Genomic DNA, 14547 nt, shown 5'->3' on the forward strand with positions numbered 1-14547 from the left:
TCTGGCTTCTGTTTATTGTTAAAGGGAAATAGCCACGGTCCAAACGCCGGCTGAATCTCCAGGTTAACCTCTCAATTCTTAATCGTCCGTCAGTGTTCGCTTGGTCTCTTCCCATAGGAAACAGCTCTGTCTTTTCTCCTCAAAGAGAACGCTAGCACGATAGGCCATACATTACCATTACGCCTGACATCACAAGGCTTTGTAGGGCTCGCTTTATGGCACTCCTGTCGACCAGCTGTTCCTGAGCATGGCTTAGCCTACACATGATGTCACCCAAGAGAGGCCTGACGGGTGTCTGCCAAAACCGTAAAACAAATCAAGGGCAGAACTTTTTTGTCTCTCTCCTTCGCATGTGTGGCACGAGTTGATTGGCACAAGTTGATTGGCACGTTGGCATCGGCGGCCACACATGTTATTGCTTTGCTTGATTAAAGCAAGCTGGGGAGTTAATGAGAGGGCTTACCCTCACCGGGTGTACGTACGTGTGTCGTGGCACCCCGTTAAAGACACTTTACATAAATCTGAGCAGGTTGCTGACGTACTTTGTTAACCCCCAGTTGCATTGGACCTTTTTGATAACAATTAGTCCTTGTATGGTAAGAGGGCAACACGGAGGTCACATTGACTGGCTACTTCTTTTATGGATTCTCCCCCTTCCTCTAGCCCCCTGCTCGTATTTTATGGTTTATTTTGCGGATGGATGGATGGCGTGGGCCAATAAAACAACTTAGCTACTTCATGGAGAGTTTTTCCCAAAACTGTAAAACTGTGTTGCCTTCTTCTGCGTTCAGTGTCCAGTAGTTGATTATAGCCAAAGAGACTGACCTTAAAGACTTCACATCTTTAAAAACCTAACAGATGAAAACGGCCTTTCACAAAGGTTATCTTTGCACACCTCATGTAAGTTGGCTGAATGACTAGAGAGTTACACAAATTGTTTAATGATGGTTAAAATACCTAAAGCTAGAAAGAATAACCTGCACACCAGATGAATAGGGTCAAACAGTCCTCTTTTATTCTGTTCCTCTGATTCTTTCTTTGTTCAAATATCTCTGGCTTTTTGATCTAATAAAGCAAGGAAACTTTGTGGGGAAATTAACGTTCAAGAAGCAGCCTGAATTTTTTCTGAAAGACAAAAGAAAGGAGATGGCACTATGAATTCTATGACTTTTCCTGTCCATTAAGTGCAATGAGCCATTGGGCCCAAGCCAAAGCTCAATTGTTTTAGAGTTAAATGCACAGGAGTATTTTGCTCTTTTGGCACAGTTGTCGGATTAAGGTAATCTCCCTAATACTTATTAATTACCCATTTAGCAGACATTTGGTCTAAAGGCCTATTAATGAAGAGAGTAATGAGCCCGCGAATAACTGAAGGGAGACCAAACCACACATAACCATGATACATTTCAAATGACATTAAAAAGTGCTGTTTCAACCTCTCCAAAATCTGCCCAGTAAAATTGTCTTCTCAGGTAGAGGAGGAGAAAAATAAAGATAGTCACTGAAGAAAATAACAAACTTCAAGATTCCATTGAATTGTTTCAAACTATACAAACTATAAAGTGTCCCTGCCCCTGATCCACAGAATTTGTGAAAGAAATGTTCTGTATCTCTAGTAGAAAAAAAACACACAGCTATTTTGAACACCCAAACGAATGATAACACCATGACATTGATGTTGTTATCACATTTTTTTTTACCAGTGGTGAAATACTGGTCATGGATTTTGGACAATGCTTTTCCTGACCTGACACCACACACATTCTGAGCCTGAGTCTGAGGCAAGGCACCAGAAGGGAAAGAGGTGGCAGTAATGCCGTCATTGTGCTGCCCACAGTAGCCTGCTGCAAAGGGCTCGGTTAAACCATTTTCTTCCCCAGGCAGTACACACACACACACGCACTCGCACACACACACACACACACACACACACACACACACACACACACACACACACACACACACACAGAACTTGCACTGAGAACATAAAAACCCCATATGCACCCAAGCTTCTTGGTAGCGTTTTCTTCTGACCCAGATAAAGGACAAGCCCACAATGGTTCTCTGGCCTTAAGCCCAAGAAGAAAATGCCCCACCTTTTGTTAAGCAGCCCAATAAAACCCCTGAAGGTGGCTAGCACAAACATGCACACACATACACACACACACACACACACACACACACACACACACACACAGAGATCCTCACGTGAGAAGAGGTATTGGGGTGAACAGGGGCATACCGGCTTTCTACTAGACTATCTATAATGATAATCATTCAAATCTCCAAGTTATGAAAGAGGCATTTTGCAATACAGTGTTCAGTATCACATTGCATATCCAAGTAAATAAAATAAAAAACCCTAAATGGTTGTGGCATCACTCATTTTTTATATATATTTTTGGAATTCACAGTTACAAGTCATACATTTTAGTTTGAGTCCTTCAGTTTGCCTCTAGCATCGAACTCATCTGCACCCAATGTGTTTATACAATTAAGATAATGACAAGATGGCCAACACAGGGTTTAGTTACAGTGTTTATGCACATAAACCTGGCCATTCTGATGACAGATTTTGTCACCAGTAACAAACAAAGGGACAAGGGAGGTTCCAAATGAATGAATAATGATTAATCAATTAATGAAACAAGACAGCACTGCCATGACCTTGCTTTTTTCACCCTGACAGGCTGGCAATAAAGGACACAGAAGGCTCTTTTACTAAAAATAAACCCTTTCAATTATCAGAAAAAACACTGTGCTACTGGTGGAAAAAATGTATATCTATATAAATTTAACTTGCCATGCGTTATGGTCTAGTTGGACCAAGAGATGGGAGGAAGGACAGAGGGGGGAGGGGTGGAGGCAGGAAAAGATTTGCCAAACCTTTTTGGTTGCAGAGGATTTGATCTAAGAAATGGCCATCAAAACGGGACTGCTCCCACACCTGCTCTCACATATTTTCAGAAATTGGTTCTAAATCACTGAGGTCATGTTCTGACAGTGACAAGAGTCCTTGCTCGTGTTTTTTTTTTTTGCGCGTGTGTGTACGCAACAGTCTGTGTGAAAGTGTATTTGTAAACGGTTCCTGTCAACGGACAATGCTGATGACATTGTTGAGTTGCTGATGCCAGACTCCTAAGAAACACTTCAGTGAGTAATTTGTCTTTCTGGCCGAAGGTCCAGCCAAAGGTTAATGTCTGTTACACATGCAGGATGCTTCAGAGCAGAGCAGCCATCCAAAACATACCAACTTAGCCCGCAAGGGTTCCAACACTATCAAGCTATATTTTCTTTTAGTGTAAATGGGATTGTGGGTGTGCCTTTAAAACTGCCTCGGTCATATTGTTGCAACAATGATTTTATGATTACCATTCATTCATTTATTCATTGTTTGTGCACTTGCCATTACATTCTCACACTTTCTTTTAAAGGAGTCTGCTTTGGTTTTCATAACACAGAACCTAACTCATTTCCTGCACGCCGATTCTTCCGTTTCTTTTCTTCTGCATTTGACTGTGAAGTGTTTATCCCTGGTGCGACCAGTCTTTCAGGGGTAAGACCATTTTTATTAAAGTCTGAGCAAAGACAGACAGGATGTGAGGATCAGTCTCTCTATTCTCCTGTTAGCTCCTTGTCCCCTCTACCTCGCAATGATGACGCCTGATTTGCTTCACCAAGGCCGAATGCACACAAGCTAAGTGAGGCAAAGAAATATAACTCGTACACTTTCTCCCAAGGAGCTCCATAAAACTGTTACCAGTCAGCCACTATGGCAGCAGCGCTTATACATCTGCCCCTCACACCCTAAACTAATGAAAGGAGAACTGTCAGAGCAAGCGAGTGGGCACTTGAAAAACAAAGCCATGGTGTGAATGTGGACTTTCAACAACCCTACTGGGGAAGGTAAAGCCATTTTTGGGGGGCTTTGCACAGACACAAGCTTGCTTTCCACAGACTGGAGGTCTCCAGTATGAAACCAGAGCCACACTGACAGCTGGTCGGAGTGCTAATTTGTGAGCATTTCTTGGGGGAACGGTTCCTGTTTGAGGCCAAGACTACAGACTTGAACCACTATGCAGGTGGCTATCATCACACCATCTTTGAAAAATGAATTAATAACCAAACAACGTCTTAATATGCACACACAAGTGGGCATTTCCGCAATAAGCAAGGTCACTTTTATAGACTCTGAAAGACTCAACAGATTTCTCTTCCTCAGCTCTCTCTTGTCATGCGACGGCCTACATTTGTGATCACAAGTGTTGTAGCCTCAGGTTATTTCCTGTTTTTCTCCTTGTTACTCTCCCTTATTGCCCAGGCCTCCTTTGTGTGTGTCAAGAAAAGGATTTCGGTTTCCTTCCTGGCGGACTGAGCCCCCAAAACAATCCTGAGACGCATGGTTGGGGCTCCCTGACCCAAAAGCTGAGGGCAACAAAGGGGGTCTGCCTCTTCCCTCTTGGGGGCGGGGGGGTAGAGGGGAGATGAATGGCATATTACCACAGTCGCTGAGTGCACAAGACCCCCCGCCCTCCCTCATGATAGTCATGAGAGGAACCACCACATCAGCTACTTAGCCACTGAGCTAAAACTGCTAATCAAAAGAGAAAAAAATCCACCCCAAAAGACACATACACACACATCCCACCCACCTACTAAGCTGCTGAAAGTGCTGTACCAAATGACCTGCTTGTGTTGTCATAGCAGCATAGGATGTATGGTACAATAGTCACAGGCATTCCTAGCACAAATCAGATGAGTAGCAGTCAGGTCAGTCAGGTGGGCCTAATTCTTAGCCTGCTAACTCTTAGCCTGCTAAAGCAGAATGCTGCTCAGAATGCTACTTCTTAGCCTGTTCCTAGTTCAGAGATAACACAAGCAAGGTCTTGGTGGCAATCAATTAAATATATTTAGAATACACACACACAAACACATATATATATATATATATATATAGTATGAAAAAGAAGACCTCATACGACTTACTGGTCAGACAGCAGATAGTCTTCAGCTCCGCTTCAATAAGGACGGTTATAGGAGGTCATTCCTGCCTACCTCAATAGCCATATTCCTCTAAGTGTCAATGTAAAATGCTAATTTTAAATGTAATTGCGAAATCTTGCCTTAAAGTGAAATTCGTATAAATATATTTGTGTTCTGTCTATTTGTATGTGTTTTGGTAAGTTATATGTGTTATCCATCTACTGTATGTATGTATGTATGTATGTATGTATCTATCTATCTATTTAATTGTGGGAATAGCCCAGAGGCATCTGCCCATCAGTGCCTCATATTGATTTTTCGACGGCGCTGGTTCAATACTTGTGCTAGAGCAATCAAAGCACATATGTGTGCCCTGCAGGCAGACCCACATGGCTGGAGGGGAGCTGTTAAACAGGCACTGTGCACTTGACATTGACTCACTTTGGCACGATCCCCTGTTCTGTAAACACACAGCATACATCTTCTTTAAACATCTTTAGATGTCCTACTTGATTCCCTCCTTCAAATGCATCAATTCTGCACATCCAAACTAATTGTCTCACAATCGTACAACAGTTAATGTGGCGTTATCAAATGCGTGAAACTAATATCAACTGATCTGACACTACTTTTAAAATGGACAAATTATGGGAAGAGAACATGAGCTTTTTGAGTGGGCTTGGGGAAATGACAGTGGTGACACAGAGAAACTGGGCTGGCATGTTTTTTTTTGTGTGGCTCGACACTAAAGCAGCTCTTAGAAATATGTGTTGTTTCACTTAGTTCTCAACAAATTATTACACTGTATCAAAAGCCTCACAGCCTCTGCTACACGCTCCTCTGTTCCTGCTCCAGTCCGGGTTTCCTGCTCCAGTACTCACTAATAGCCAATGTATTCATTGATTTTCTATTTAAGCCCTGGACTTTTCCTTTGTCTTTGTGTGATATTGATTGTGAATAGCAAGACGCTACGTTACTGTGTATTCTGAGTCCTGAGATATTTGCCTTGTTTGCCCATCGTGGCCTTTTGATATATTGAAGGAAAACATGCCTTGAGTGCTTACATCCTATTCATTGTTTCAAGTCTCTGTCTGTGACAGTAACAACAAACATGTCCATCAGATCTTTTATGTGTTTGCCTATCTACCCAACCCTACCCTCGTGGGATACCCTAAGGTCTTTCAATGCAAGGGCGTCCCAACCTTCTCACCCAGTTTATGACCGCTCTGCTTCCCAAATGCTGTCTTCACCACATCCTATTCAACAACTGGCTTAAGAGGATATTAAGTTATCATCCCTAGTATGAAAAAAGACGTGTGTATCTCCTTACTTTCCCTTTCTCATTAGGCTGCTCTGATCAGTGCTATCGGTGCCCATCTAATCCAGCCTGATCAGACCAACCCCGTCTAGCCTGTTCCAATCCTGGGGGAGCTAGCCGGCAGACCAAACAATATGGGCTCTGCAACAACACTGAAATATAAGCCTCCCGGCGACTCGGTTTTACTGCTCAGCTACAGGCCACACTCCCCCTAAGTCTCCTGAGGTTTGGGGCAGGGTCTGATTTTTGGGGGCCAATACAACCCTTGCACCAGGCACTCATCATAGTAGGTTTTCATCTACCTATAGACAGTCTGAGCTCAGATAAGATTAATTTACCACATGTTTACATATGGTGCTGGGCCATACATTTACAAAAGCCTTCTACAAAGATGAAACAAGTCATTGTCTTCCTTTTTAACAAAACTTGGCCAACTTCTCTCTCATCCCATGTAGTAGACGATTGCATGTTGGTTAAGCCAGCCAGAACAATAGAGATCTATGACACGACACAGTGGGTGTAAGGTTTAGGTGTGTGTGTGTGTGTGTGTGTGTGTGTGTGTGTGTGTGTGTGTGTGTGTGTGTGTGTTTGTGTGTGTGTGTGTGTGTGTGTGTGTGTGTGTGTGTGTGTGTGTGTGTGAGACCACGGAGCTCTTGGTGAGCCACGAAAGACAACCCTGGACAACCTTCCCCATTAGCGTCCCTCCACAGAGAGGCTCCACAAAGCAACATGGTGAGGGAGGTCTGTTCCAGTATCAGTAACCACCTGGCCCAGACCTGAAGCCCTCAGCACACAAGTCTGGACTGATCCAGTATCAGTAACCACCTGGCCCAGACCTGAGGCCCTCAGCACGGAAGTCTGGAAGTGGGAATGGTGGGGGGCCTTTAATTGCAGAGCTTCACCCACTGTGCTCGTTGTGTGTTTGTGTTTGTTTGACTTGGTCCTGCCAAGGATTAGCACATCCTTGCTGACAGTGCCATACTGTAGTCTTGTAATGTAGGCAACATGTTTTTCTGAAATTACTGAAAAGTCAAGGGAAGGTATACCAATGAATCCTGAATCAAACTGAGGTGAATTGATCTGATGCTAATGAAATATCACCAGGCATTCTTTAATTTGACACTAACAAAATCGAATTTTTGGTTGAGTTATGGTTTTACGGCTTATAAAAAATCAGCTAAGCTGGGTTGAACAAGAATGAACTGATTGAATTACATTTAGTTGAACTGGGTTGGATTGAACTGTATTGAGTTGAGCTTGCTAGTGTTGTAGTTTTGTTGTGTTGTGTTGAGTGGAGCCAGACTGGTTGTAAAAGGACAAAGCTGAGGGAGTAGAAAGGCAGAGAGGGCCAGCTATGGCGGTCAGCATTAGTGGTGGGCGAGAAGGAAGACAGACAGCTCCAGCTGCCTCCAGGACTTACCACTGGAACAGTCGGCCCCGCCCCACCCGGGCTCACACTGGCAGGTGTTGGGGGCCTCGCAGCGGCCGTGGACACATTTCTCTTCACAGTGGGCTGGAGACAAGAGGAAGGGGGGAGGAGGATGGAGGGGTTGGTGGTTTGGGGTAGAGAGTAGGGGAGAAAACAAGGGATAGACAGATCAGGTTTCATCTGCTACAAACAGACAGCACTAGATTGCTAACATTATAACACAGGGGGTCAGAGATTTGTGGGTGAAGTGCAGACAAAAGCTGACAAAACACAGACACACGTGTGCTGACTCACACACACACACACAAGCACAATGAGAATAACACAAACACTAACACTAGAAGCGAGCACATGGACAAAATCACATTGAAGTCAGACACAATTTTGTACATAAAATAATAGAATTGATTAAAGTGCAACCACTCGTAGACTTTTTTTATGTGTCTGCGATGGAGGGTTGAGATGATATTGGGCGTGACATTGATCTTGTCTGTTGTTGATAGATTAGAGACCCACTGCCCTGAGGTTTCATTGACGAGGGCAACAGTGACCTCCTCCACAGTCCACACTGGACTCGGGAAGCACGGAGAGTTGAATCCAATCCATTTGAAATGGAGCTTTGTGGCACTGCAAAAGACTTCCCAGGATCGAGCACTCATGAACTAAAACTGCTTCCCAACATAGGGATGGCTCCCAGTGTGGCATTTTAAAATGGTTTCACATGTGGTCAGACCAGTTTGTAAACAAGAGATAGTTTAAAATTTGCTTTACAATGGTTCTTCCTTTTCTGGCCATAGTGCATTTTTGAGAGAAGATTAGATGTTATTTGTAAAACTAACTACGATGATTTAAATAAAATAAAGCAACCAAGCTGTGTGTGGACCATTTTTTCCTTTTTTTTAAGTTTAATTATCTGTGTTTGTTTTCAACTTATCTGTAAAATCCTATATCTCATAATATCATTCAACACATAAAATCAGTGTAGTTTCCCATATGAACAATGCCGCTGCAATGCTATTTATGGTTTGCGGAAACAGCAGCCATGGGACGACCCCATGTGATTGCGTCTTACAGTACGCACAACGACTCCTTTTCAGGGGTGCAGAGAAAGTCCTCTTTCAGCCCAAAACGGTCACATTTCTAAATCTGCTGTTGGGGAAGAAAGCTGATTCATCAGCAGAGAAGGCTATCATCATTCCCTGGCACACAAATCTCTTCATTGACACCAGATATGCCCAAAAGCATTTGTCTCCCGACTCGAGGCCACTGACATACGGGGTGAAAAACAGGCAACCGCAAGAAAGTGTTCAACTATTGCTCAGAAGTGTGGTGACACAACCAATCAGAGCGAGCGGTGGATGTGACAGAAGGTCATCGCACTCAAACACAGGTTTGTTTGTTTGTGTGCAGAGCTGATGGCTGCAGTTGTTGTTTTTCTTTTTTGGCCGTGGCACGTTCTGACCTCCTGCTTTGGGCACACCTGTTCGCTCTGACTGTTTTCACTGAGTGAAAGCTCAATCTGTTGGACAGACCGACAGCCAGGCTGGACACTTCTAACACAAGTCACATCGCCCTACTGCAGGCACAAGTTGGCTTGACTGGTCTTGGCTTTCATGTGGTTGGCTTCAAAACAAGGCCCTCTAGGTGGACTACAGTCAAAGAATTTGAAAAAAAAAGAAGTGAAAGGGACTTTGCGATTCCGTGTCCAGTCTCTGACAAATCGGAGATGTTTGCAGCCTACAGCCACTTTGTAAATATCCCCAAGTTAAAAGACATTAAAACCTCTCATTTCCTAAAGAGAACACACAAGGAAACGCTTTGTGTGTGGTGATTTGTGACTGGCGAATTAGCTCACATGCTGTGCCTGTTGGGTCTTGGGACTGCTAACATTTCCGTGTATATGTGTCACAAATGTACAGCGAATCTAAGAAATCATGGCATTCAGTAGACTGATAACGACAATCTATGCATCATCAGCTGAGGTCACAACACTAGCTGTGCTCATGACGTAGGACAAAGAGGTCCTAAGCCACAAGGGGCGAAACCACGAGCGCTTCGGATACTCACGGACACACATCTCTCCGCTCTCATAGAAGCCAGGGCAGCACTGCTCTTTGCGCCGGTACATGATCTTCTCTCCACGACGGTAAGCTGTCCTATAGCTGACCCTGAGAACAAAGAGAGAGGGAGAAAACATAAATAAAACACCTCAAAAGCATTTCCAGGTTGAAGTAGAAGTATTCTCTCATTTATTGGATTATCTATACTTCTAGTAAACTACCATTACAAGGCAGAGTTGGCTAATCTCTTGCAATTACCATTAGCAAAACTCTATAATATTTATAGAGATAATTAGCAACTTTAATAAATGTTTATAATGATTTATAACACATGCTTATACACCCTTTATACCCCCTTTATAAACAACTACTTAGCATCTGACATTTACATGTTAGTTCTGCTCTATAGGCTGAGCCCTCTGGTCACCCTCTCACCTGTGTCGCGTGCACTTGAACCAGTTCAAGACGTTTGTGCAGCTGGTGTAATATATCTGGTCAAAGGGGTGTGCGTACGACTCCTGCACGGTAACAGAGTAACTGTAGACGGACACACGGACACACACAGAGAGACAATGATGAGTGTACCCGAACACACACACAAACTTGCTGCGACCTGTTTATGCAGTGTGCGTGTGGTCCCATAACTCAAGTGTGAGTGGCTAACAAGAAGGGAGGAAAAGTCCTTTAATAAGGCCACCATTAGAGAGCCTGTGTATCAGCAAGGTATTATGTATCAAACAGCTTTTAGTCATGCCACTTCTGAGAGAGAGTGTTTTCACACACACACACACACACACACACACACACACACACACACACACAATCACACACCCACACAAACTCATTAAGTGCACACTCAGAAACCTATAAACAAACCTACACACACACACACAAAACACATTCACGCTAAGACGCAAACCTCTTGACACACACTTCCGCGTGCGGCCCTCCACTTTGTGTCCTTGAGCCAACTGTGGATATTTATAACCATTTGATAAATAAACTCCTTCATGTGTTGTGTGAGTGAAACCATTATGTGTAACAGTTGCTCTCTTGTGATCCCAAAGAGGAACAGTTGTGACCGTTGGGCTCGTTTCAGGGTCTGTGAGGGTCTTAGAAATATGGTGGAAATGGGCCTGAATTCCTCTTTAAGTGCCCCCGCAAATGAGCACCCATAAGTGATTCATGAAACTGCCCATCAGTCATCATTTGTCCGAAGGCAGTCGCAGAGAGTGAATGGGATTCGCATTTGCGGGGGCTGCGCCATGAGGAAGGAGATTGAGAGAGAGAGAGAAAGAGAGAGAGAAAGAGAGAGAGACAGAGAGAGAGACAGAGAGAGAGACAGAGAGGGAGGGAGGTGGGAGGAACACACTTTCGGAACTTCGCTCAAACGTTGCTCAAGGGGTCACCCAGCTCCCAGCACGGCACAGTTGTTCCTTGTAAAAACTCACTTGGGAGTGCTCCAGAAAGTTGAGAAGCTATGCTGAGCGGTCGTCAAGACTTAAGTGGACGACACAGAGTGTGAAAAAAAACATTAAGACATGAACAGGCTGGGAGATGGTGATACGCGTCAATGAGGAGCCACACTCATTCTGTGTCTGTCTCTCCCCCACACTGTCTCTCTCTCTCTCTCTCTCTCTCTCTCTCTCTCTCTCTCTCTCTCTCTCTCTCTCTCTCTCTCTCTCTCTCTGTCTCTTTCCTCTCTCCCTCCTTTTCTTTCACTTGTGCTCTCTCTCTCTCTCTCATACCTTACTCTTTCTCCTGGTCTATCACTTTCTCTCCCTCGCTCTCTCTATTTCCCTCACTAGACTGTCCCTCTCTCTTTTTTCTTCTCTCCCTCCTTTTCCACGTGTGCTCTCTCTCTCTCCCTTACTCTTTTTCCCAGTCTCCCCCTCTCTCTCCATATCCCTCTTTACCTTTGTCTTTCCCCTCTATCTATCTCTCACTCCTGTACCCTTCCTTTCTCTCTCTCTCTATCTATCTCTCTCCCCTTCTCTCACTTTCTTTTCCTCTGTCTGTCTGAGGGAGCTGTTGCGTAGCCACCCTTCACGGCCCTTTAAGGCCGCAGCTGTTCCCACAGATTACGCAGTGAAAGTGAATCTAGCTGGGAAAGCTGCCCTGCAGCTTTGTTCTTTTCAATCTGCTGCAATGGATTTCCGAGCTGCTCCTTAATTTGGTTGAGGAAATCTTCTGCCTATTACTGTAAGTGTGTGTGCGTGGGTTGGTAGGTGTGTGGCTGTGGGCTTCAGTGTGTGTAATGTATGTATGCGTGTGTGTGTGTGTGTGTGTGTGTGTGTGTGTGTGTGTGTACATGTGTGTGTGTGTGTACGTGTGTGTTTGTGTTTGTGTGTGTGAATCTGTTTGTGTGGGTGGTTGTGTGTGTGTGTGTGTGTGTGTGTGCATGTACATGTGTGTGTGTGTGTGTGTGTGTGTGTGTGTGTGTGTGTGTGTGTGTGTGTGTGTGTTGATCTGATTGTATGTGTGGGTGGTTATGTGTGTGTGTGTGTGTTTGTGTGTCTGTGTGCACAGCTTTAGGTGAAAGACTTCAAACCCAAAACAGCTGACTTAATTTATCAGTGAATGGAACTTGCGTGACTGGCAAACTAAACCAATCACCTAAAGTAATTGTTTATCTAAACTCTCCAATGCTCCTCATTTAGATAATCCATTTACTGCCATAAACATTACAAAGCGTCTACTCAAGAACATTGTGTCGTCTTCGCAGAATTACTAGCTGGAATAAATAACTTCGAATCCAAACAGTTTTTAACAGGAGAGCCATCTCAAATTCTGTTCCAATGTACAAGAAAACGCCAAATAACGCTGGCCAGAGCAATATATTTTGGTTAGTCACAGTTCACAGTGAAGTATGAGGTCCCTGTATACTATGCATTCCCCCACAGCTCATAACTGTTTGGATCACAGATATCCTTAACAGTCATAACTCTCACTGTTCAACTGTGATGCTTTAATAAGCGGGAAATGAAGACATACGAGTAAGTTGACGTATAAAATCAACTGTAAATCCAATGCATGTGATTGTGTGTGAGTGTGTGTGTCTGTGAGTGTGTGTGTGTGTGTGTGTGTGTGTGTGTGTGTGTGTGTGTGTGTGTGTGTGTAACAGAGAAACAGAGTAAAAAAAGAGATAACAAAGAGAAAGAGAGAACGTGCGACAAAATGTCTGAGAGACTATAAGAAAGAGAGAGAAAGAGACCTAAAGAAGGGCTGAGTGACAGAATCAGAAGGATATATAAAGTGATGGAGCGTGACTCACCTCTCCCAGTGACTACAGACGTTTGGGTCCTCCAGGTTGAGTGAGGATGCCACCTGTGCCAGGCAGGCAGTCAGAGCCACCAGCACCCAGCCCCAGTGCCACCTGACAAACGCCATCTTTGTCAAAACTACACCTGCGACAAAAAACACACCCACACCGAGTCAGAACATCCAACACACACACACACACACACACCAACACACACAATTTACCATGCTGTGTTTGGCAAACCAAGTATGAGTGATGCTAGGCATCAACCCTACTTATCGCTTATGAGTCTGCCTTTTAAAAAGTCCCTTAAAAAAATGTTTTCTGTTCCTGAGAGTAAACTCTACTTTCCTGTTTCCACTTGAACGGGCCACTCCAAAAACCTGGCAGGTCACTGTGGCTTCATGCAAGCGGCCTAATGTTCTTTGACTGACTTATTGCTCAGCGCCGGACACAGGTTAGGGTGTGCCAGAACACGTCCATCTTGTTAGACTCGTGTCTGGGGGTGTTTATTAGGCAGCAAAGGCAACACCTATTGCAGTTCTGAGACACTGAGGCAGTGAGTGATGGAGTGGGGGACCACAGGTCCATCAGTGTCACATCCACTCTGGCATTACGACCAGGTGCACACAGATGGCCCTCGACAGGGGACATGTATCTCTCACATTCACACACATTTTAACATATACAGACACGCAAACACACATGCACACACACACAGTTTTCAAAGTGCCCTTCAGAAGTCATCCTCTTCATAACTCCTAATAGTGTGTTTGTTGGAACATGGCTATGAAAGACCAAAAGGTCAATCGATGAAAATCCCTTTCCAGAATTATCATAAAACCTCCTTTTTGACATGAGTGTCTTAAAATTTGGACATACACATGTGTGCACTCCCACACACATATACGTACATGCAAACATACCATTGAATTGTCTGAACTGGTTGCATACAATTCATTTTCATTAATTTGTTTGACATACAATTAAATAACAGACTAGACAAAATATTTGTGTACACAAGGCAAGATATTGAATTAGAGATGTCCAAACAAAAACATAACAAAAGAGCAGACCATCACAACAAGATCCACACATGTGATGTGTAACTTGGCCATTAATCTGCACCTTATTTACACCAGTAATTGTTCCAGTGATGTGTTTTTATCTGCTGGTTGGTTTAATTTAGGTGCTTTAAGAGCAGCTCTGTGTAAAGTGTGTTATATGGCCAAGCTCTGGGATGAGATGTGTTCAAGAATCTGAGCAGTGACCTCAGATGCCCCTCAGTTCAGCCAGCTCTCACTTTCAACACAGAGCCTGCAAAACAGCATGAAAGCATGGAGTAAACAGAACTACCAATTATTGCAGTTTATTATTTAAATCGCTAATGGGAAACCAAATAATTCCCTTTATTCATGCCTAGCATCCAAGCTATTCAGCAGCTGACCAAGTAGGCCGGGAAAAGAAAGACCAACAGCTCAAGTGTCCTCAGCTG

The 14547-nt window shown here is 43.9% G+C and overlaps 1 protein-coding gene across 1 annotated transcript in view; it reads right to left on the reverse strand.

The window, feature by feature from the left end:
• The window catches only part of megf10 (multiple EGF-like-domains 10), a 58823-nt gene that overhangs the window by 34188 nt on the left and 10088 nt on the right, over nt 1-14547 (reverse strand). Inside the window, exons 2-5 of the mRNA XM_080847185.1 lie at nt 13065-13197; nt 10226-10327; nt 9798-9898; nt 7722-7814 (exon numbers count right to left, since the gene is read on the reverse strand). Of these exons, the coding sequence (XP_080703311.1) occupies nt 7722-7814; nt 9798-9898; nt 10226-10327; nt 13065-13180 (412 nt within the window). The 5' untranslated portion in view covers nt 13181-13197. The remainder of the gene's footprint in view (nt 1-7721; nt 7815-9797; nt 9899-10225; nt 10328-13064; nt 13198-14547) is intronic.

Source organism: Sprattus sprattus (genome assembly GCF_963457725.1).
Source record: "Sprattus sprattus genome assembly, chromosome: 11".
NCBI lineage: Eukaryota > Metazoa > Chordata > Actinopteri > Clupeiformes > Clupeidae > Sprattus > Sprattus sprattus.